Below are 24,205 nucleotides of genomic sequence, written 5' to 3'. Positions count from 1 at the left end.
CACTTCATTTCCTTCTCTTTTTTTTTATTTTACGGGCACCGAAATTTAGCGGGCGTTTTCTCATTCATCAAGACGCCCCCGTCGCTGCTTGCATAACCGTTAACTGTCGCTAATTGTAAGAAATTTAATTGAACCATGGTACTGATTGGGTGTTTAAATAAGGCTCGTAATGAGACCATGGTAAACGCTAAACATTCCCCTTCGCCGCTTGGAAGGTATAGTTTGATCACGAAAGCAGGCGCTGAAACTGCGCTCGTTACTGCAGGGCGGTGTTCATGCCCAGCGGCACGACTCTCAAGGCTGGCGCAGTTTTCCGCCAGGCAAAAATGGCCAGTACCTTGAAGACGTTGGCGTACCATGGCCGGTCGGGATACTTCTACGAGGAGGAGTACGCGAAGACCTGGCTGGGGGAGATCACCGGAATCGGTGCGTATACGCTTCGCGGGGTGCACTATACTACTTTAACTGATGTCGGCATGAATGACCGCTGTCGGTATCTATTCGTCACGACCAAGATGCTGGCAAGGCCAGCACACCCCAGCGGGCCATGCCACGACTGCGAGCGGAGATTTGAGCTGAGTCACATGATACCCCCGTCACTTCATCCAATCCCGCGTGCGCAGATTCAAAATTTGCTGGCCCTTTATCGCCAATCCGCTGTCGTGACGTTCGCTGCTGAGAGAGGAGGTCATGCGCCGGCTTTGTCAGATTCTCGGTAGTAAAGGCGGGGCATGTAACGGTCTGACTGACCTATGAGACCGAACTAGTTGCCAGCGAGCGACGGCTGCTTCCGAAGCCAGTCCGAACGTTATGAGGTGTCACGTGGTGGTAACATTGTCGTGGGCACAAATTAGCGGATAGGCGTAGTAGCGCTGAAATTATATCTCTACTGAGCTGACTTGCGCCCGCAACACAACTAAGCAGCTCAGCGGCGGCGATAGCAGCAAACGTGTTCGCTTGTCGTTGGACTAAGGAATGCCCGTTGCATTCATTTGCGCCCAATTTAAAGACGGCAAAGAACCTATCATCGGCTGTCCGATCATCTAACTAAATTGCGCGGCAGAAGCAATTCTGACGGCGCCCTCATTCGAAGAAGCGTACGCGGCCATGACTGAAGTAAGAGCCCGACAGCGCACTTACCCACGACAATGACTAGCTTGATTTGCGATAACACAAGGAGCCCATTGGGGTGTCCTGAGGGTGCGTCTTTAGAAATCACTTCCGCTTTATGAAACCGCACTCTAGAATCTGTTATGATGCCCGTCCCGGTATTGGTGACTTACGGTCTGAATATAGATCGACTGCAGGGCAAAGCCACCTCATATTCCTACATTTAAACCGTTCCTGTACCAGTTGCGTCCACTTGTTCCCCGCAATATGCGTGATTTCATCTCCCCACATAAATTTCAGCCATGCTTTCCTTCTCTTGGAATTCAGTCACCCTTAACGGTCATCACTTATTATTACAGGCCCTGCCCATGTTCATTTCTTGGTTTCGACTAGGATGTCGTTAACTCGAATTTTCTCTGACTGACATTCTCCGGGCTTCCTGTCTTTTAACTTTGCACCTATTATCTTTCTTTCCGTAGCTCTCTGCGTTGTCCTCAATGTGAACTATTTTCGTTATCCTCCACGTTTCTTCTACACCAGCGAATGCCTTTAAGATGCAAAGGACTGCAAGGTACAATGCTTCTTCTCTTGAGGGGTAGTTGTAAACTATCACTAATTACCGGAAAATACCTGTCAAACGCTCTCAACCGAAACAAATACTATTGGGTACTTTACATGACTTCTAACAGTCACTTGATTTTAGTAGGGAATAAGACTTAGAGAATTAGGGAATTAGCTACAGTACACACTGTATGCATCTATACGGGTTGTTTATATTCACCTCATAACCACCTGTTCGATATTGTGGTATGCTGTCGAGTAGCATTTACGAGAGCGCGCCTGATCATTTAGCTGTCTTTTAGCTGTCTGAAGTGTAAGGTTGTCCTGGCTTTATTAGCGATTACCTTTCTAAATATCTTGCAGGTAACGAACTGTACGCTGAACTTAATTTTGTTTTTCATCTTCAATGGTGTTTCAACGTTTTTCACGATTTTCCTGCTGTCCTTGAACAGATATGCATTTACCTAATCGTCCTCAGCAGCTGTCGCTCTTTGCCCTGCTTCTTTACTTTCTTTTGTGCTACTATCGGAATGTATAATTGTTGTGCACTATTCCCTCTCTCATTCTCGTTCTGATTACCTCGATTATTGTATAGATCAGTGTAGAACTTCTGAACTACAATGGCTCTAATTCACTTTGGTAATGGCACTGACCGCCTTCTCCCTTAGCGCATACTGATTTTTGTGTATGCCTAATTTTATCCTAACCGCTTTCAGGCTACCACCCTTCATCAGAACATGCTCGAATTTCTCATTACTTCACTTTCTGATATCGGTTACTTTGCACTTATTGACAAATTTCGATAGCTTTGCCAGTGTCTGTATAGGTTGGAGGAATTTATACTTTCAAGTTCTTAATCAAATCCTTCGGTGCGGTTTGGTATCTTATTTCCCAAAACGACTCATGCTCATACTCATAAACGACTCATAAATAACAAGTTGGAGTAACAAGGCAAGCGTAGCAGGGGGTGGCAGAAAGTTAAGTGGGCGGAGGTCAAGAGGATGTAGCTAGCAAAGGAAAGTGTTGATTGAAGGAATACGGAAGAGAATTTTGTCTTTCAGGAGCCACAGTCCGGCTGCTGCTGATGAAGATGGTGGTGATGATCGCGATATCTAGCTGCCACACCTCCTAGCTCAGCTGAATGCTTATCGATCAGGAATCCCACACCTAACTGCCCACATAAACCACGGTATAGCATAGTGCATGCGATCATTTGTCCTCCTTGTCTCACCGAGTCTTATGATATCCCGTTTAATATCCGCTAGTTCGTCGAACAGCACTGGTCGGCAAGGCTAGCTGAAAAAAGGTTCTAACAATAAAGATTGCCAGGTTCAGTTTCCAATGGTGGCCTGTTCGGTGCCAGAGATCCTTTGCACTCTCCGCTTCTTCACTTGCAGGTCTGACGACAACAGTACCTAGTCTGTTTCTCCGTAGCTGCTAAGAACTGTGATCTAAAAGCAACCACAACCAAATTAATGACGTATCATGTCATTCTTGTCATAACTACGCGCCATCCTTAGCAGTACACAGCCCATGTTCCTTCGCTACTACGAAGACACATATGTGTTGACACATGCGCCGCTCCGATGGCGGCGCTGTATGTTCGCATGAGTTAGGGTGCTTCGATGCCAGCGCGGCTGCATCGAAGCACCCTAGCATGACTGCCATGTGCTTCAATATGGCGGCGTCGGCGGGGTTGTCTCCACCCTGAACGGCGACGCTGCATAGAGGCACCCTAGCATGAGTGCCCGGGGCGAATGGAAAGATTCGCCAGTGTTTCTTTTCGCCCATGTCTTCTCCCAGCGTCATGACACCGAGTTCACCTGCGGCGCAGAGAAAAACGGGAACTGAAAGCATTGTATGCTCAAAGTTGTGGGCAGATTCCGTGTTATCCCTAGCTTGCCAGTGCAAACATGACAACACGTCGCGCGCTGATCCGCTGATTGAGCTTGTTATCTGGCGTCCTCTCTTTCTTCAGGGTCGCTGATGAAAATGCAGGACGTGCAAGGCTACGAGGCGAGGGCTGTGCCGGCTGTCACCATGGAGCTACAGGACAACGTCACCCTAGCCACGTCACCGCCGCCCACTACTGGCGCCATCACGGCCACCATATTCGGTAACACCGGTTCGCTTATGTGCACGTTCGGTGGACGAGAAAAGCAGCAGCGACACAAAGGCCTTCATCTGCCCAATTTGTCTGGGACTTCTGAGTCACCCTGCGCTCGCGTCATCCAGCTTCTTTGCCCGCATCGCGTGCCCATCACTCCTTCCGCTTGTAACTTCTTCGAATACGCACGAGGTTGCAGTCTGGGAAACGCAGACGCCGTCTCTTGTGATAAAATTAGTCTGAGTAAAACTGGTTGCAGACAAACGCACGTGAACGATGCAGGCGCGGTCTGCTTTTACGGGTCGCCGCGGTAGCTGCGCACGCGAGGTAGCAATAGATGGTGGTGGTATACCTTCAGTGCACTTCAAAGATCCTCAGGTGGTCGAAATTATTCCGCAGCCCTTCACTACGGCACCTCTTTTCAGTTTCACTCCCACTTTCCATCCTTCCCTACCGGCGCGGTTTAGGTGTCCGCAGGAAAATGTAACAGATACTGGACCTTTTCTTTCCTGTTAACCGATTATTATTATTTCCCCCCTTCTTTCATTAAAACAATTTGGTTTATAGGAAACGAAGGGCGGTGTATCTGTTACACTTTCTTCGTGGACAACTGACCGCTCTGTAAGGGAAGGGAGGAAGGTCCGTTCGTATTATGACGGCATGGTTTAGGTTCAGCACGTAGCCAAACGGTGAGTTGATGAAACATATTGAACGGCAAACAGCGAGGAAGACACGGAAGGTTTAGGTGTACAGTTAATTTCTTCGTAACACATGCCGCAGGCATCGTGGAGCAGTGGTACCAGCACCGGGAGCTAAACGACGATGCTTCATTCCTGCACGTGCTGGTCGAAGCATTCAAGTTCGGCTTCGGGCGACGCAGCTGGTTCGGAGATTACGACGTCACCGACCCCAAGGTAGGGTGCCCTACCCAAGGTGCGCGCCTCAGAGAGGAAGATTGCAGTTTACAAGTGTATATAGCGTGAGAGCGTACTGGACTCGTTCTAGGAAAGCAGTAGTCGCCATGCCCCGCTATCTGTCGGGGGAAAATTTGGCATCGTTACAAACGTGCTGAAAAAAAAAAATCAAAGGGCCACTCAAGATTCGCCTTAAGAAGCGACGCGATAGCGCCTTTAGCACCACCTATTCATACCGCAAATTTACTTTCTGATGACAAAGTTGTTCATTAGTATGCAGTTGTATGGTAAAGCATACACTATAGGCGCACGTTTTATAATGCTTGCGCGCCATCTGCACTACGGCAGTGCAGTACGACCACGGCTTTTCCTGAGGGCGCCCTTGCGTGCCACCTGTACTGCGGAAGCGCCATACAGGTAATGGTCACCTGGGCTTCGTCAAGCTGCCTCGAGCAGCTTTTAGCCCAGGTGCTCCAACCAGCAAGCACCTGGTAAAAATAAACGATTTGATTTGGTTTGATTTGATCGCGGGTATGTGGGCGCCGCATGCTGGCGTTACAACAACTGCGGCGACACCGGCTCCTCTGTGACACGGGGCTCTTTACCGCATAAATACATGCACGTGATTTCTTATGGTCTTCACGCGTAAGTAGCTTCGTCAGAATTTCCCGCGATCCGACCCCAAAAACACTTAACTCTACTTAAGCACCATTTGCATTCAGCAAATGTTCAGTGTCTGTACACTCTAACCACTAAACCACAGCCGCACGTTCTCAAGTTGGGAAAAGAATCATTCCCCCTCCATATGACCCGTCTGGGCATTAGCATATGGTCGCGAGTATTTGTACTGGGTACTATATGGTTTTTCAGAGGGGCGGTGTATAATGCCACTGCTACAGATGATGATGACGCTGACGGACCGGGAGTACACGAAAGGTCTGGCGGACCGCATCAAACAGGCGGGCGTGCTGCCTCATTCGCAGTACGCCGACGAGTACAGCGCCGACAAGAGCAAGGGAACGGCGCCCATCCTAGTGGCGGCACCCAACGGCGACGTCGTCGTTCTCGTCTCGTCCATGAACTCGCTGTGAGCGATCCACTGCATTCGAAATTTTATTTTTCATCTAGTCGTATATGCATTTAGTCACGAAGCATGACCAGCGCATATACGCAGTTGTTGTTGGAAGTGTCCGGCCTCCGTAGTTCGCTGTCAAGCCTCCCATCATGTTAAGAGTTCCATATGGCATTTCCCTTAATTTCGGAAAAAAAAAAAAATCTAGCCGTCAGCAGTCGAATGACGCTCGGAACCAACAGTAAAACTGTTTTTGGCAGCGCAGGATTGACACCGATTTACTGCGTATAAGGTGTGGATGAGAGTGCATTTGTGCACACGCAAGCCCTCGTGCGGTAGCATATTTTGCGGTCTTTCACTACTGCCGAATAAATGCGGTTATCCTAAGACTACCGGACTACCGGTTGTAAGCACATATGTCGGACCATTTCGTAATGTCCGACAAGTTTCTTTTTATATTAATCCAGGTGGAATAAATTTTTTTGAAAGTAAGAGGAACGAAACGTACTAGGTATTTATACGTAACATCTATGCCACTTCATTGCAGTCCAGCAGAACGATTTCTTTTGTTTTCAAATACGGATCCAGTTCACAGCTGAGCCAACCTGTGTAAAACACATGAATAAGTGAACTAGTGCTAAGGTTTGCTGCTGAGCGCATGGATATCCGGCAAGATACATAGTACTGCGAGCTGTGACACCGATGTTCATCCCGCTCGGCAAAGCCCACAGCGGGTCTCCTCTTCAGCGGCGATGACTTCCGCGCTCCGAAGCGCGCTGATGGGACAGGCCATCTCCATCAGCAATAAGACGTACTATATCGGTGCAGTGACACAGCGGGTTTTTTAGCATGGCTATGACGTCATGCTACTCGTGGCGCAACCAGTTTCACCTCTAAGAACTATAAGGCCGCACGCCGACTGTGGCGTAGCGCTGACACCATCATGCTTTTAGTGTAAAAGCCCGCTCGCCACCACCGACCAAGAATCTTATCCAATCTTTCTTGTGCCGTCGCTCTGATTGACTAAGTTGTTTCGTGAGGTCCCAACTACGTGGCCTCACGCGGGTAATTCAAACTCAATCCGGCATGCATGGCGGAAATTTGACATCGGCAGATTTGCACCAAAATGAATGTCCAACCATAAATTACTGCGCCCGACAGAACGGAAACTTCCAAATTTGGCTATAATGTTTTCCAGAATTTGACCCAGGTCACCGGCAAAATTTGCACCAAAATTCATATTCTACCATAATTTATTTCGCTCGACATGATCGTGACCTCCAAATTTGGCCATGATAATTTCCAAAATTTGATCCAAACAATTGCCAACAAGTCCAGTGCTTTCGCGCTCTAATCGGCTTAGCAGATAACCCCTGTCAATTTTGTTTTCGCTTCGTAGGTTGCAGGGTAGCTTTGGCACCATGACATCGGTGTTGCCGGGTTGCACTGAACCTCCGCTCACGCGATCTAGGAGGGCTCTAAAACGGCTTTCACTGCAAAACCAATAAAGCGTATACGGGTTTCCGCATACATACTGTAGGAACTCCGCCTTCCATAATTGCATATCCGCCGTTCACACAGGCCGTTTCGGTAGGTCTGACGACGCACCTAAAGCTGCAGGACTGCCTGAGGGTGACAAGAGTTTTTTCCTCTCCACAAGGGAATTTCAGCTGCATAAGTATACAGCAAGTGCCTTACTACAGCTATGTAGGTCTCAAAGGAGAGTACGTACCTCTGAGGGCCAGATGAATAATTTAGACACTAGCGGTACCATGTGAATACATACGTTGATGACAGCCCAAGAACGACTGTCCTTGGATGTAGCCGCTACCGTCTACATGGGGCGCTCTTGCAGGTTTGGCTCAGCGGTGATGTCTGAGCTGACAGGCATCATTTTTAACAACGTGATGAACGACTTCGACATCTCCGGCCAGACCAACCTGTGGGGCTTCTCTGCAAAGCGGTCGCTCAACGAGCTGGGTCCTAACCGGCGACCCATTACGTCGCTGGCGCCCGTGTTCCTCTTTCAGGACGGCGAGTTCCGCGCCGCCGCCATCGGAACGGGCGGAGGCCATGCCATCACCGGTCCAGCACAGGTCAGCTCAGGCCATGGTTTACTTATGCAGGCGTTTCACGGCAGTCGACTGCCAGCTGAATTGAACGGCAACTGCTGATGAGACCTGAACGCCAGTTAAGATCGACTAAGGTCAGAGACCGCAGAATAACTGATAAATTGGCAGAATGCCCAGGTGAAAATTTCTTGATGGTTTCTTGCTGGAAGCTGCTGGTTCGTGCTGGAACCAGCAGGTAGCCTGCTGGATTTCTGCTGGTTGTACTGGTTCCCGCATGCTTGCTAGTTTTCTATTGGTCCCAGCAGGCCACCTGCTGGCTGTGCTGGTTCCATCAGTGTGCGTCTGCTGGTCACAGCAGGCGACCTGCTGGCTGTGCTGGTTCCAGCAGGGTGACAAAACGGACTCGCCGCATCGGCTGGGTTGGCGGAATTTCCTAACACCATGTATACGCGCGCGCAAATGTTGTAATCTTGGTTGGAATAAGCCCGGTCTACAAATATGTAAATACGCTGACCAGCGGTGTGATAACAGGAGGACACCGCGGTTAAGCAGGAAAGTCAGACGGCCACTACTGGTTTCTTTTTTGTGGCGTTCAGTCGCGGTGTTCTGAAAGCGTGAAACTTAAATGTGCAGAAATCGTACATCACGTACAGGGAAATCACGGCTGAACACAGGAATGAAAGACTAGACCTACCACCTCCAGATCGGTCCCCCACACCTTAAGGAATGCAGAGACTGGAGAAGATGGCAAACAAACCGATTCTTTCAACTTTATATCGGTATAAGGGGAGGCAGAGGAACCTCCAAAGTTCTGCATCAAATACGAGATAATAGCCAATCAGGATCACCTCATTTGGGAATACCCCGATTCTCCCGGGCATATTGATGGAATCAGAGAGAAAGAAACCTGGGGTGCCCTCCTCCGGAGCCGGGCTCCGGATCAGCGAGCTCGAGTAATCCGTCTGGCATGGGACGCTTTGCGAAAGACGTCCCCCTGCGAGGCTCGCTCTTCCTTGGAGGCCCAGGGTCTTCCTAAAGGAGCTCTACATCGACGGCAATAACGGTTTAATTATCACTGTCGTATCTTGAACTTAATGAAGTGAAATATCAATGTTTTAAGTTAGAAACAGAAACAAAAGTAATTTTTATTTATAAATTAATTGCTCGTATGTGATACGGAAAGCTGAACGCCGTTCAAGTGAACGTGTCGCAGGCGTCCCGACTTTGGGCTAAACAGCGAGCAGACGAGGCAGGTACCGAAACAGTACGTGACGTTCAGAGCCGTCATTGTGTGTGCATTAGAGCTAACGCACGGCTCGATCCTGGGTCAACGCCACTGCTACTAGCGCGTCGGGGTCAGTAAAAAAAAGCCCCCAATCGAATAAAAAAATTTCCTTACTGGATGCTGCCAACCATCCCGTAACTGCAGTGCAATCAAGCGTATGGACTAATGGAATGTATTAGCATGATTGAATGTATAACAGCTATCAGCAGCACTAATTCTCTTAAACTTTCTTATCTGAAATGGTTTCGGGGCCTGCTCGTCGTTTAATACATGGTTTAATTATCGCTGTCGTTATATGCAACTTAGAAAGGAAACGATGACCATGAAATATGTAGCGGCAGTTTTTTGGAGATTTTTACCCTGAACGCGTTTTTCCTCCTTCTACGCAAAATATGGAAAAAAGTTTTAAGAGGTAGTTCGGTTAACGCAAGGGACCAGCGCCTTCTCAAGCTACTTTCACAGCTATAGTATGGCTCCTATTTTATAAAAAGAAGACTGCACTATTCTGAGCCTATAGATTGTTAAACCTAGCTAACAGCACAATGACTTCGCGGGGAACGTCTTTCACTTATTTTCCTGCGATATGGAGGGTTAATATTGGTGGGAGACATAACCAGTCATGTGACAGAGAACCTTCACTGGATGAGGATGATTTCAAAAATTACGTCACACTGGAGTCGCGAGAGTCAGGATCATCAGCAATAATAAACGCTAATGCTTTCGCATTTCTTCACTGAATCACATGTGTTGCACACCTCGCGTAGACCGACGGGCGGAATCGCTCTATAGCATACTATGCTGCAGCTTGCCCCCGGAAAACGCAGTCTGCGCCTACCTTTGACAACAATAAACAGTTCTACAGCTCCTTACGACCAAAATGCACAAACGTCCCATTATTTTTCTTTTCCAGACCTCCGCACATGGAAGAAGGAAACAACTTAGGAGAGGCCCTTGCCATTCCCAATGCATTGGAGAAAGTGTGGCGGAAGTGACGTCAAAATTTACGGTTAGCCAAGTCGGGTCATTAGCAACGGCGACGTGGTTGTTATGAAAACTCGGGCCACTAGCAACAGCGTTGCTAAGGTCCCTAGGTACGTGAGCGTCGCGGAGAAAGAGAGTGCGGAGGGTAAAGGAGGAAGAGAGACGTTGCGGCGTCCGGCCGCGGCGCGGCCGCGCCGGCTTCAAAAATATGACGTCAGGGCCTCTCCTAAGTTCTTTCCTTCCTCCATGCCTCCGCATGATTGTTAGTTCACTACCGTGATCCGCCACCACGTGTTCCACTGCGCATGCTCAGATTCCCTTGAAGCATATAGATGGCGCCTTGCAGCCTAGCTGTTCTCGTATGTGGTGGACAATAGTTAGACGCTGATAGTGTCCATAGCAGCTCTATCCTATCCTCTCTCAATTCTCTTACTTTTTTGCTTTTCTCTTACCTTTTTAGTTTCTCTATTTCACCCGGCTAGGGCACGTTACTGAGCCCACCCGATACAAAGGGTACAGCCACAAATCATCATCTTCTGGTGTTTCAGCAGCTCGTACCCTCATCTGGCTCTCACGTTTTCTCTTCACTTAATTCTTGTCGCTTGGCCACGTCTTCAAGATCCATAGACTTCACTTGACGGTTTTGCGCCACAATTTTATATGCTAAAGGGGAGTCATGGTGCCAAAGGAACATCCGTTAGTGATGTCGTAGGCGTAATGAGGCGCAAGAAGTAGGGGAGATAGACCTGTCACAGGTATCTGCTGTGCAAGTTTTCCCACTCGCCTCTTCACTGGCTCAACAACGGCTGCAGCCGCAGTTTCTACGGCAACCGGGAATGTGGAGGCATCACTTGAGAAGAATGGCTTCATATGTGATTAAAATTAATCCAACTGTCCCTTCCAACCGGAACCAGTCGAAGCGCGGTCTTAACACTCCGCTGACGGCACGACTGGATCTTATTTGCCACTCTATGGGAAATCGAGCCGTGGCGGCGTGCCGTACTTCAGGTGTTGCGGGATCATTCAGTGCCGTATTGTGCGTGCGTGCTTGTTTAAGTTCAGTGAAAGCCAGAATGCTTACAACTGCTCTCGACACCGATATTTTTCGCTGCTCCATTTGTTACTTTCTGGGACTCCGTGAATGGTGGAACCGCAGCAAATACGGACGCGGTCGTGTCGCGCTGAGCTCGTTATCGAGATCCTCTATTTGTTTTTGTTTTTATTTATCCGTGAGACTGCTGAGAACAAGGTTAATGATGTACATCAAGTCGACGTTTTCAAATTCTTTGAGTGATTTTCAAAATTCCCTCAGTGACACAATACTTTTGTTTATACCAGAACGGGGTGACATAATGCCACCCGATTCTATTCCTCTCTATAGTAAGCATATAAATAATACTTCCAGTTTTTCTGCAGTCGCTGACCAAATTTTTGGGCTCTGCGGGACTCGGATAATGTTCCGAATAATAGAAGTCTGAAAACTTCTTGAACTAAAAGAAAAACCATACTCCTGCGAAAAATAGGCTTTAAAAATCCCGAACTTCGCCGCTCCCCATGCTTCGTTTCTATGTCAATAATAGAGATTTTAGCGTAGCGCGAACTGCTTCCAGGCGCTACCCGTGTGCAACCGCTAGCGCGTTCCGATACCGCAGATTGCCACTGCGCACGTGCAGGCGTGGAGGTGGTTGGGTAGCATGCGACTCACTCCAAGGCGAACTGCACAAACGAAATGGTACCCCGCGAAAGCAGATCGCGCTATGCTCAGTTAGCCTGTCTGGATGGATAACAACTTTTATTGTCCATCGTAAATGGAGGCCCCTTGCTCCCCACCTCCGGCACACAGGCCTATGGGATGGGGGCTGGAGCCTAGCCAGGGTACTTTCGTCATGCCGGTTGACCTGACAGTGCGACGGAGCTGCAGGGCTGCTGAACGTGTCGCGAACGAATGCACGCGCCGCGCGAATAAAACATTCCACGGTTGCACTGTCTGCTTAGGTACAGCAATGCGAAAGCATTTCTCTTATTGCTGTCTATTATGTTGCGTGTTCGTTTATGCGTTTACCAATTAACAAAGTAATGTAATTTATTAAATTAACAATTCACTAATTCGCCTGAATAATGAAGTGTCCCATAAAACCTAATTGACTAATTCAAGTAATTCGTACAATGACCAGTCAATGTGACTACATGATTAACTAATTCACCGATGATGAAATGGCCCATGAATTTCTAAGCAATTTACCAATTCACGTAATTATATCACTATTCAATTAGAGATTTTGGTGACCTAATCAAGTATTCCTACTGTTTGCATATTCTACATTTGCGATAAAGAAGCCTTTATGTGTACATTTTTTTTTTGTTTCTCCAAAGAATGCTCCAAAATACGAAAAAATCACGTGACTGGCACATTCGTGCTCCACGATTGTGCAGCTCAACCGTGGTTTGAATGCTATCAGCTGCGGCCGTGGCTCCACGACCTTGTAGCGGCAGGCCGATATGTCCGCTATGGGTTCTTCGCTCGCGTCAGGCAATCGGCGCACAGACGGCGCACGTTGCAGCGAGCACGGCCATTGCTAACACACACGCACAGATAGAGACACAGACTACGGGCCTGCACTTCGCGGCCTTTAGCGCTTCACGCCTTGTCGATCTGCTCACTGTTCGCACACGACAACGTCGACAGCGCAAACGCCCAAAGCCCCGACCCCAAACACACACGCGTCATGCGCTGCCGCGCCAACGTCGTCGCACGCGTCAGCCAAATCCGGTCTGCGCATGCGCGCGGCGCCTGACGCGTGCATCGCGAGCGCCGACGCTTCGATCTGTCCCTGCCAAAGAGATTGGTAAAGAGCGGACACTCCCATAGGGCCTAGCGGCCCATTTGACTGTAGTGCGCCAAGCGGCCGGCGGCAACTACTTCCGGTCTTGCTGAAAGGCGCGTGATTTGAATGCTAGCATGGACTTCGCCCTTCCCTGCCCTTTTGGCGCATTATTTTGGTTTTACACGGTCTACTAGTCTTTCTATTTATGTTCAGCATGCATAACAACATGAGAAATAATTCCCAGCTCTCTAAACTGGCCATCAACGCAGCTGCGCCACAGCCTTTGCAAAACAGTATTGCAGAAAAGATGCCAAGTGCTTTGTGAAATGAACATTTATTTTGCTGCATATAAAACACACAAGAGACGCAACAGATGTAGACAGATGCATTGACAAAACTTGGCACACATTAGGCGATGTGCAAAATACAGAAAAATAAAAATACACAAGGCGAGAAACAGAGGTAGAGACAAAAAATAGCATAACGGTGATTTCCGAATTATTGCAAATGATATGCAACAAAACAGGCATTAATTATACATAAACTACACAATCCAAGTCGCGGCTACCTTAGCAAGGGTAACTTGTATTGTTCAGGGCAGAGAGCAGTACTGACGCCTGGGGGAAGGCCACACCGTTCAATGCTACAGGCGTCATAAACTAGCGAGGGATTTACAATAGGAAGAGACCACGCGGCTGTCCCTTACTCCTTTCTTCTCCTCAAGTCCACTTAGCTCCCCCTGCTTCTTTTCTTCACAGACTGGGGGCCTTTCAGCTTTCCCCAGCTCTTCACGGTTTTCAAATTTCCTCAGTGCGCGCGAGAGGGTAAGCGAGCCAGAACTACGAACATGCAGGTGCATTCCCCTTTTGCGACGCCTGCCGTGACGCCGGCGTCGGCGTCGCGTGGAAAGTGCTTCGGAATCCCCGCTTTCCCGTCGGTGTGCAGAGGGAATCGCAGTAATATCACACGCGCTGTTGTCTGTGACCTGGACACCATTCGGATGAAAAGTCTCAGAACCTTCGACCTCAGGCGCAGACGATGTTCGCTCGAATCTGTCAAATTTTGTACAGCGCAGCAGTGCCTGTAGCTACACAAGCATTCTCCAACGTTTAGGTCAGATGCAGCCTATCGCGAACGGAGGAGCTGCGACACGCAGGTGCTGCTTCGAGTTCTGAAGATGAAGCGGACGCTCAAGGAGGCCGTGGACTGGTACCGGGTGCACCACCAGCTCGAGCCAGACACCCTGTTCATCGAGTCGTCCATAGACTATGTGAGCTATATGTTATGACCCTCCCAGCCGCTGGGTTCCCGAGAGCTTTCGATTAAGCAGTGCCATCTGCTTCATTGGAAGCATAGTTGGGATGGAAGCAGCCATTTCAGTAGGAATAGCGCAGTGGAATTAGTGCCTGAGGTTTTGACGCCGCAGCTCAAACCTTCTTGTCTTCAATGACTCATTTATGATCAACTGCATTGAAATAGTTTTGCTCAGATTCTGAGAGAACGAAATGTGGCCATAGACATGCTGAACGCGAAGGTACTTCTTCGTGTCCTTTAACCATAGCCTTCTTTAGAATTTGAATTTTCCATAACTTACCATTTAAACCATTTCCCTTTAGCTGTGCACAGCCATAATCTTATTTGCTGACTGATATACCTAGGGAGTGACATGACTTCTTTATTACTAACGCTAATGACAGCGTCCCTCGAGAACAGGAATCGCAACGAGCAGCGATTATATCGCAGTTTTTAATGGTATAGCACTTACTGTCTCATGCTTCGTGTAACTGGAAAGCATGACCAGAAATAAGTCCTTCGCCCCTGTCAATTGCCTAGAGATCAATATCTGATAATTAACCTTTGATCAGTCATATAGTCAGTCATGGATGGTCAGATATAGTCACAGCTAGTCATAGCCATAATTAGTTATGATCATGACTATGACTGACTAACCGTGACTGCAGCGCCAATTATGACTGCTATGACCATGACTGAACTATGGCACGGAAAATGGTAGATGTAAAGAAGCTTGCAGATTGGTTCAGAATTATCTTGAGTCAATGACATTCTAGTGTAAATCAAGAAGAAATTGGCATGGCCAGGACATGTAGTGCACAGATGATAACCGATGGTCGCCAAGGGTAACAAAGAGGATTCCAACGGAAGGAAAGCATAGCAGGGGGCTGCAGAGTTAGATGGGCGGATGAGTTTAAGAAGCACGCAGGGGTCATGTGGATGCAGAGCTAGCATTGGGCCGGGTTAATTGCAGGAGTATGAGCGAGGTCTTCGCCTTGCAGTGGGTATAGTCCTGCTGATGACTATGACTAACCATGACTATAATGAACTTTGCTATGAATAACCGTGACTATGGCTGACCAGCTATGATTAGTCATAGTTACAGTGTCTGACGTCATAGCAGACAAATGTAGGTGACAGCACTGTATACCCAAACATGTCACAACATGCCAGGCATTGCTATGGAAACAGCGATGGCGCCACTGCATGCCCAGGAGAGAAATGCTATCGCATTGCCACACGTAAGGGAGATTAAGTGCCCCCCTCCCCCAGTTTAGGTGAACTATAAATTCCCCAATTCCTGAAGAGTTTAGGAGGTTCGCGAAGTGCGGTGCAAATCAAACTGAAAATTTGAAAACTACTCGAAATTTCGAACATTCGCGCGTTCGTACCGTAAACAATAGTCAGATAAAAGTGGCCATCACAAGTCTTTTTTTTTTGTCCTCATGTTCGAAGTGGTCACATACAATTCTGCATCGCTGAATCGAGCTTCAAACAACACTGCAAATCATGTCACCGATTGTGAAGTTTTCGTTCATTTCAGCCATCGTAACGTCAACTTTTCTCATCACCGCCGCAGGCGAAGCGGCTGTACTTGAGTGGCCGCTCCCATAATATGGAGACCATCTACCGCTGGCCTGGCAAGGTGATGGCCCTGGCGCAAGAGCACGGCCGCATCTACGCCATGTACGACTACCGTGACGAAGACACGGACAGCATCATAGACGGCACCTGAATGCCGGTCATCATGGTATGCACACTACTGCCATTTGGTGTAACCCATGTTCGTGACGATAGTGAAAGGACATGCCTGCCAGTACCACTTCGGCAGTTGTCAAGTTCGTCACAGCACCAATCAAGCTTGCTTTAAGCATTCTCACTTGAATGCTCCCTTTTTTTAATTTTTCAACGTATCTTATTGAAACTTAGCATGCAAGTGCAGAAAAGAATGGAAATTTCTCGTTAAAAAGAAAAAAATATATCTCCTTTAGAACATGCATTTCAAAAGGTCCACCACATGTCCTGTAGCTTCCCTTTATTTTTCAAATTATTTATTAACAGTGACACTGCATTTTGGCTATTACTGCCATACTTTTTTTTCTTTCCAACTTTGGTATTTATTTATAACCAAGAAAATGACATAAATTTTCTTACCTTTAGCATGTGCAGTGGACCTTTAAAATGTGCACATATGTTCCAAAAGGAGGTCTTTTTTAATGATAACTTACCATGATGGATCATAAGAAATGGACATGTTATTTTTCCGCATCATCTTTTTTTGTTGAAATAGTACAGCCCCTTTATAGTAAAGTCACTCGGACCAGGAAAAATAGGGTCTCTACTATATCAGTTGTTGGTGATAACACGACCTTAAGATGCTGTCTGATAATTACATGGCTACTTACCAAACATGCCTTAAAAGTTACTTTATGAAAAAAAAAAACACAGTAAAATACCTTCCATCCCTCCCTTATCATCTATGTGCAATTGATCTTTTTTTTGCAGCTATAACATTTCTTGTTTACACCTTGTGGAAGTACCTTTTATCTAAAGCATGAATGCAACATGACTACGAGTACAACTGAGTTTGGTTTCATGTAAAAGTGAATGCCTTGAATGGGTGTCGCATTCCATTGTTTGTTATTTAAGAGGCATTAGACGGAAAAATGCGCGTGACAGTCTAACACGGCAATGCCGCACACAGTGCACCTCCACTTCATGCCATCTTTGCCTCACGCTTCGAGCTAGACACTGCTGCACAGGGCTGTTTTTTCACTTTCTTATTTCTCGCTGCACATTTCTTCTCTTTTACTTTCTGAAAAGACCGCCCCCTGCCTTCTTTCCACGTTCGTAGCCAGCTTTCTTTTTTCCTACCGATCGCATGCTTTCCCTCACGACTTCAAGGCCTACGTAACGTTGGCTTCTCCTTTGCACAGGTGAGCCTGGTGGTGAAACTACTTAAAACGAGTTTTTTTTTTTTCTTTACAGAAATATTTTTTCGCGATCCTATGTAGCTTCATTTCCCTTTAAATGTTAGAAGGTGGTACACTTCCAGTAAAAACACCTGTGCCAAATCATTCCTAAACAAAAGTTGAGCCCCAGCTACATCTCGACCAAAAAAATAAATACAGCACTATTCGTGTGAATTATTTTTTTCCTACTCTGTGGCTACTACCTTTAAATAACTTTTTCTCTTCGCTTTCCAGGTGACCAGGCCCTCATTCAAGCCAGCTGTGCTGGGAATGGCCACACACTTCTTAGCAGTATGGCACAGCAATTAATGCAATGACAAACATAAAACCTGCAAATTGAACAAAATATTTATGTAACAAATTAGAATTAATCAACCAGAATTATATATATATACAGATGTACGTGAAAAGTTTTAGCAGAAATCTTGTAAATCAATTTCAAACGCTGCTGATGCTTGCCCGGAGAATAAAGAGCACAAAGAAGTAGTTTAATGTTTTCTAACAATGGGTTCAGTAGATAACCAACATTTATTCCAGATAAAGCATGCTTGTGGCCGTTATGAAGACTGTAGTCGACTGAAAAAGGGAAAAAAGAAAACGCTGCAATGCTACATGTGTTAATGGAACTATCTGCTGCCCGTGATGTGCATAAAAATATTACCATATTTTCTCATGGCTCGTGGTTCTGGCAGACTTACATTTTATATCTGCATAGAAAGTTAGGCCAGAGAGCCAACGGTTCGGCCATGCTGTGCTAAAACATTATCGGCTCTCCAATGTGTGGATAGTCACTTAGTTGATTTACTGCACCTTATGAATAGGACTGAGCACAATAAAATGTATTCCTTATGATTTTTTCTTTAGAAACTGCAGACAATTTTTTTCTTCTTGCAACAGTCAAAGTTTATTATAAATATGTTTTCAGAAAGGCAGGCTACTCCTATGCTTCCAATGGCAGCTCTGTTGCCATGTTGCCGACATATGTGATAGTGTCACCATCTTAATTTATTGATAAATTTTTAAAACCTTTGGATTCTCAAATGTAGTTTCCCTGAAGTCTAGGCCTTTTGTTTGTGAAGCTCTAATTTGTCAATGCAAGCGGCCTAGCCAATGTGCACACTGCCAAACGTGTCGCTGTTATCAAGGTTTGCAGGTGCTGAAGCTTCTGGCTAACCAATCAAAAATACACAAAATCAGTATACTGTCGATTTATAACTATCCTCACATGAGAGCGGTGGGCAGTGTAATCTCGAAGGAATTTCAATGTACTAGCAACAAGCAAAAGAAAATGTTAAGGAGTGCTGGTTTCATAACAAATCTCTAAATAACTTACAACGAACAGTTTCAATCTACTATTTCAATACATATGAAGGCGCAACCAAATAAACAGAAATGTGTTCACAACTTGGGTTGCAAAATTTCTGGAGGGAACTTCTACTATCTCCCTCTTTTCTTTCACTCCCACCTTCATCCCTTCATTTACGGTGTGGTACATGTGGTACATGGAGAATTGTGACCAATACCACGCCTTTTCTATCTTGTAAATCAATTTCAAACGCTGCTGATGCCTGCTATACTAACGCCTCCTAGACATCTGGGTCTGCTTCTGTTTGCTGTGTGGTGCAGCGTTTGTGGAAGCGGCAAATGAAAGGCGCCGCACGGACGCCTGGATCGGATGCCCGGCGGGGTCAGCTTCGTCTATGCATGAAGTGACGGTACATTGAGCGCCCCTTGTCGAACATAACCAGCATTTCATAGAACGCATCAAAGTTCACTGTTCTATATAATTCGTTTACAGGAAAGAAAAGGCGCAGTATCTGTCACTCACAAAATCCTGCTATCATCCTCATGGTAGACAAGAGGAATTATGAAGAGCGTTTCAAGATCCGGGTTGTGGCACAGTTGGTAAAGCACTGGGCTGGGGATCCAAGGGATAGAGGCTCAATTCCCGATGGAGAAAAAGCTTATTAATTTATTTAACTCTCACTCTCGGAAGCGTGGCACCTCTGCTGACAACCTTCTGTCGACAACGATGAGGCATTAAAGGCTTTCGCCTTTAGAGAGATTAATAAAAATTCTGCATATATTTGCCTGCTCAAAGAGTAGCGGACATGCGCTATCCAAATCTGGGAATAGACTATTGAGGACCAAAGTCCACAGGACACACGAAAAAAAAAAAAAGCAGTTTTGGTGTGCAAGTTCCATGTCTAAATGATCACCTGATTTCACTAGCTCACAAATCAGACTAAGCTCAAGTTTGGTCTCGGGCTGGATTATGACTGTTCGGATAGAAGTGCAGGCGTACCTTTAAGGGACAACCGACGCAGTTTTAGAATTCAACTGAATTAGAGGTTCGAATGTACAAAAGCCGACGGTAAACCATACCATGCCATTTTTCGCTAGTGATTAACAGACGTATTCACTGAATAAAACTATTTCGACATTCAGGCTTCTCTGCAGCGCACCATGACGAGAAGGAACACTGATGAAATACGTAGACATTTGCTCTACATCAATGAAGGTTAAGGCTGCAAAGCATTGTTTGGCAACATCAGGCGACTCACAGAAGGGATTGGGCGAAAGCAGTTGAAATTTGAAATGCCACCGATAACGACGTCATTGCTTTAGTTTTTCCACATTGCTGCTGCGCTTTGGGGAGAAGCCTGAAGAGCGCCGCGACTTTAATAGCCTGTTATGTCATATTGTAGGACGGGCATTCTGCTCCGGAATATTCAGTGCCTAAGGCTCAAGAAAGACTATGACGACAACCACACAACGCTCGCTCCGACACTCTTGCTTGCGCTTGAACCAGCTACAACTGATTGCTGGACACTCTATTCATTGTTAGCGGTGTAGCGTCCTATGCAAGGTCTTTCATTACAATATCTTTAAATAGCAGTGCAAAACAAATGCAAAAATTTTATATATTCTAATGCATCTCAGCTTCTTTTTAAGAACAGATTAATATAGATTTTAATAACACTGCAGCTTATTAGCAAAAGTAAGCACTACATGACCATGATGAAACAATGATTTTATTGTTGCCCTAATGGCAGGCTTTGAGACTCATAATCAAAGCACATTCTCCACAAACACTACTTGCAGTCATCTTTGGGATGATATCTGAAAAGCAATAGAGCCTGCAGATAGGCCGGTCGTACACAGTGCAATGCAAGAGGTGCGATGCAATTTGAATGCTTAACAAATGCCTGCAGACTGGAGAAAGCTCTTTTCATCATCAGCAGCAGCAGCAGCAAGATGTTTTGAACAAGTAGTGCACCTGCTTCAGAGCTGTGATTCGTCCATGTCGTTTTGCTGGCTGAACAGCTTCAGTGTGAGGGCACCCAGAAAGGCCGGGATGCTGTTGTACTTCTCGAGGTACGTGCTCGCCAGTCCATCCAGTTGGCGCAGGTAGTTGGTCTCCAGGACGTTCATCTTCTGCTGCGCGTTCTGAAAGTACAGGTTCCACAGGACGGAGAATCTCTGCAGTCAAAACACTGACACAAAGACGGCTTCCGTTTGTCACACAGATAAAAAGGTAAAAAAAAAAGTATATATCATGTATACTTTAACCACGACACAACCATTACACCTTAGAGATGGATTACATGCCAAGGCTACACTTAGCCTGTGAGGGACATAGAACAGTGGAGGGCTCCAAGCTAAAGTGGTATATAATATCTACTCAAGTGTAATGAGCACCAGATTTTCATACTTCGGCGGCTGCGTTTCAATGAAGGCAAAACGAAGAGGCGTCCGTGTGCTGTGCGATGTCGGCACACATCCGAGGTGGTCGAAATTACTCCGTAGCCCTCCGCTTATTATTATTATTACAGTATGACCTCGATAATTCGAACTCGGTTAATTCGAAATCCTGGATAATTCGAAGGTTTTCTGCGGTCCCGTATTTTCCAATGTAAAATTGGCCGTAGCAGTGCAGAAATGCCAAAGTACAAGACTTTAACGCTGCAGCAGAAGTTCTGCTTGATCCAGGAAGCAGGCAAGAGCGCTTGTTCGAAGACCGAGTTGGCCAAAAGGCATGGCGTGCCCCTCTTGACGTTGTCCACAATTGCGAGTATTGCGACCGCATCAATGCGCTTTGCGCAGAGGATGAGTCCAACGCAGTCGGCTTCGCCGAGTACTATATCAACATTGAGAGCGAAGAGCAGACTGGCTACTCAATGACTTGGAGAGTGAGATCACTGCTGGTACGAACATGCGCGATGACAGCGACGATAGCGACGACGACACCGACGAGCCTCCCCGAGCACCTGCTCTTGGTGAAGTTATCGGATCGCTCAACGTTATCCGCAGTTTTGTTGAGTGCGCCAGCCCGGTTAATTCGAAAATTTGAACTGCTATGCGGCAATGCCTGATCCATGTTTCGCCGCAAACCCGGCGAAACGACGGCCCTACGGAGCCGCGAGGCAAAGCCACATAGTAATGGTGATGATTTATAGGCGAAGCGCCCCAGCCGGAGCACTCTCTGCACAAAAATCGGTCCACAGTGCGCCTCGCGCACCGCCGAAACACGCGCCTGCAGAGGAGAAGACGTGCTTCACTGCAACGCGGCGGGCATACCGGTTTTTATCACGTGACCTCGCCCCCACTCCATCCCTTGGTGTGCTTCACCCACTCTTCCCCCGTGCCTCCGACGCTGAAGTACGCCACCACCACCGCCGTGCCGGTCTCGCCTGCGCCATTTCTTTGTGTTGTGCGCTGTGGTTAGGGGTCGGCTACTGTGCCGTTTTTTTGGGCGGGACTGTGCAGAAGTGCTAGCTTTGTGACCGTAGCAGTGAAGAAATGCCAAAGTACAAGACTTTAACGCTGCAGCAGAAGTTCTGCTTGATCCAGGAAGCAGGCAAGAGCGCTTGTTCGAAGACCGAGTTAGCCAAAAGGCATGTCGTGCCCCTCTTGACGTTGTCCACAATTGCGAGTATTGCGACCGCATCAAAGCGCTCTGCGCAGAGGATGAGTCCAACACAGTCGGCTTCGCCGAGTATATCAACATTGAGAGCGAAGAGCAGACTGGCTACTCTGACTTGGAGAGTGAGATCACTGCTGGTACGAACATGCGCGATGACAGCGACGAGCCTCCCCGAGCACCTGCTCTTGGTGAAGTTATCGGATCGCTCAACGTTATCCGCAGTTTTGTTGAGTGCCGCGGTGGAAGTTCAGAGATGTTTCGTCTATTTGACCAACTCGAGAGCATGACCTTAGGAGCCGCAAACTACCGGACGCGGCAAACCAGCATCTCTGATTACTTTCAGTAGTAATTCAAAATATGCCGAATAAAGGTAACACATTCCTGCAACAAATTCTTTTGCCTAAGTCTTATTTCTTGGTGTGTTCGGTTAATTCAAAAACCCGCTTAATTCGAAGATTTCTCGCGGTCCCGATGACTTCGAATTAACGAGGTTGTACTGTATTATTGATAAAGAAATTAATCTACTTCCCACTTGGAACCCCCCTTTTTTTGCAACCACTCTGATGTCACAATAGAGTAACTAGTGCCACCTCCTCTACCTTCTTTCTGGGAGATGCCTGTTTGCCACATGACTTTTCACAAGCTTCGTAGCCACAGGCGTGGTCAGCTAGCAGTTGCTGCATGAAGACTGCTTGTTATCGTTTTCTGTCAACAGCCCTCTTTCGGCCCATCAAAATGGTTCTGAATCAACTTGCTTCTGCCAATAAAGCGTGTAAATTTCAGTAACACCAAGTGCATGTGAGGTTGCCTCATTGCCACTTGCTTCCCACACAAGGTCACTTATCTGTTTTTTTTTCTTTCCGACCCAGCATCATAATGAACTCTGCAAGTTTCCACAACTGGTTCATCCAAGCTAGCTTATGTCCCTGTGGCACACTGTTAGTGAGCACTTCAGATACTTGCGCGGTCTATCGATGTCCGTGATTGTGGCGGACTATTGTACTGATGCATAAGTAACATCAAGCCGCTATTCTGTATCGCCAATAACAATAGGGTGTTGCTGGCATAGTTTCATTTTGGCACTCGATTCTAATGCAAGTCATTTTTAGGTAATTCTTTCTTTAAAAAGAAAAAGATGCACTTTAGGATTGAGTAAATGCGGTAAGCACTTATTAAATCCAGATTTCCTGGTTTTTATGCTGTCGTAGTTGGCATCCCAATGTGATTCTCTTAACTGTTCTCATCAGCATGAATGTGCTGACAAACCAGTCAGGCCTGGCCTGTGCACTGTTAGTCTTAAAATGTAAATTCAGCATTTAATGTTCTTTGCGTGTCACAAAATTCACTCTCTAACTGCACCGATTAGTACAAGCACAGTATTCTCCAGGTGCTAGATTTTGAACACTTCATATTTAAGTGTAAAAAAATAATACATATATGGAAGGACGTTAACCACCTTGCAAAATTTAAAGTGAATGTGCATGCAGGCGTGACCTTCTGATTATTGCTCAGCTGCTGAAGTTCCAGCTTTCAAAGAGATTGTGCTAAAATATACTTTAACCTGCACAAAAAAAAAAAAAATACAGGATTGCACTTATCTCCACTTAAGAGTGGCAAAAGCATTTCCTCCTCTTCTTCTACTTCTTCTCTTCTCTCTCTATATTGAGTATTCGTGTACTTGTTACAATCTGATTTCTTCCTTTCTGTTGTTCTGTTTCGTTGTCAGCGACATAGGCATCTCTGGAATCCTCTCCTTGACATACGAGACTGAGCTGACTTACACATGGCTTTACAGGGCTTTTTATAGCAACTTGGCCTAACTAGCTGAATGGAGAAATTATGTCAACGCCATAACCTATTGCAATGTTTAGCAGACACATGTCTCGCAATTTCATGCGAACAAATACTGCGAAATCTTGTGAGCAAACCTCGCAGCCTAGAAAGGCTTTCTACCTTAAAAGCAGCATTAAAAGCTTGTCTCTAAATTTCACAATGAGCGAGAAATGAGCCTTGAGCTCTGCAAAGCCAGCGGCACATTTTCTCCTCTAATGTGTACAAAGAGCGAGGGTGTCCATGGCACGGTAGG

At 46.6% G+C, this 24,205-nt stretch overlaps 2 protein-coding genes across 3 annotated transcripts in view; one reads left to right on the top strand and one right to left on the bottom strand.

The window, feature by feature from the left end:
* LOC146189634 (glutathione hydrolase 1 proenzyme-like) overlaps positions 1 to 17,561 on the top strand; it is a 31,768-nt gene extending 14,207 nt beyond the window's left edge. Inside the window, exons 8-15 of the mRNA XM_084605313.1 lie at positions 266 to 426; positions 3,650 to 3,787; positions 4,559 to 4,692; positions 5,592 to 5,779; positions 7,620 to 7,860; positions 14,084 to 14,197; positions 15,800 to 15,970; positions 17,427 to 17,561. Of these exons, the coding sequence (XP_084461439.1) occupies positions 266 to 426; positions 3,650 to 3,787; positions 4,559 to 4,692; positions 5,592 to 5,779; positions 7,620 to 7,860; positions 14,084 to 14,197; positions 15,800 to 15,955 (1,132 nt within the window). The 3' untranslated portion in view covers positions 15,956 to 15,970; positions 17,427 to 17,561. The remainder of the gene's footprint in view (positions 1 to 265; positions 427 to 3,649; positions 3,788 to 4,558; positions 4,693 to 5,591; positions 5,780 to 7,619; positions 7,861 to 14,083; positions 14,198 to 15,799; positions 15,971 to 17,426) is intronic.
* Positions 17,562 to 17,641: 80 nt separating this feature from the next.
* The window catches only part of LOC146189633 (mitotic spindle assembly checkpoint protein MAD1-like), a 33,650-nt gene continuing 27,086 nt past the window's right edge, over positions 17,642 to 24,205 (bottom strand). The window contains exons 17-18 of one of the 2 annotated variants that reach the window (XM_084604396.1): positions 20,473 to 20,642; positions 17,642 to 17,768 (exon numbers count right to left, since the gene is read on the bottom strand). In XM_084604396.1, coding sequence (XP_084460522.1) covers positions 20,478 to 20,642 — 165 coding nt within the window. In that variant the 3' untranslated portion in view covers positions 17,642 to 17,768; positions 20,473 to 20,477. Of the gene's footprint in view, positions 17,769 to 20,207; positions 20,643 to 24,205 lie in introns of those variants that run through there. The other variant, XM_084604394.1, reaches the window with a different exon arrangement.

Source organism: Amblyomma maculatum, chromosome 5, assembly GCF_055883805.1.
Source record: "Amblyomma maculatum isolate TAMU_Amacu chromosome 5, ASM5588380v1, whole genome shotgun sequence".
NCBI lineage: Eukaryota > Metazoa > Arthropoda > Arachnida > Ixodida > Ixodidae > Amblyomma > Amblyomma maculatum.
This window is presented reverse-complemented; position numbering and strand designations above follow the sequence as displayed.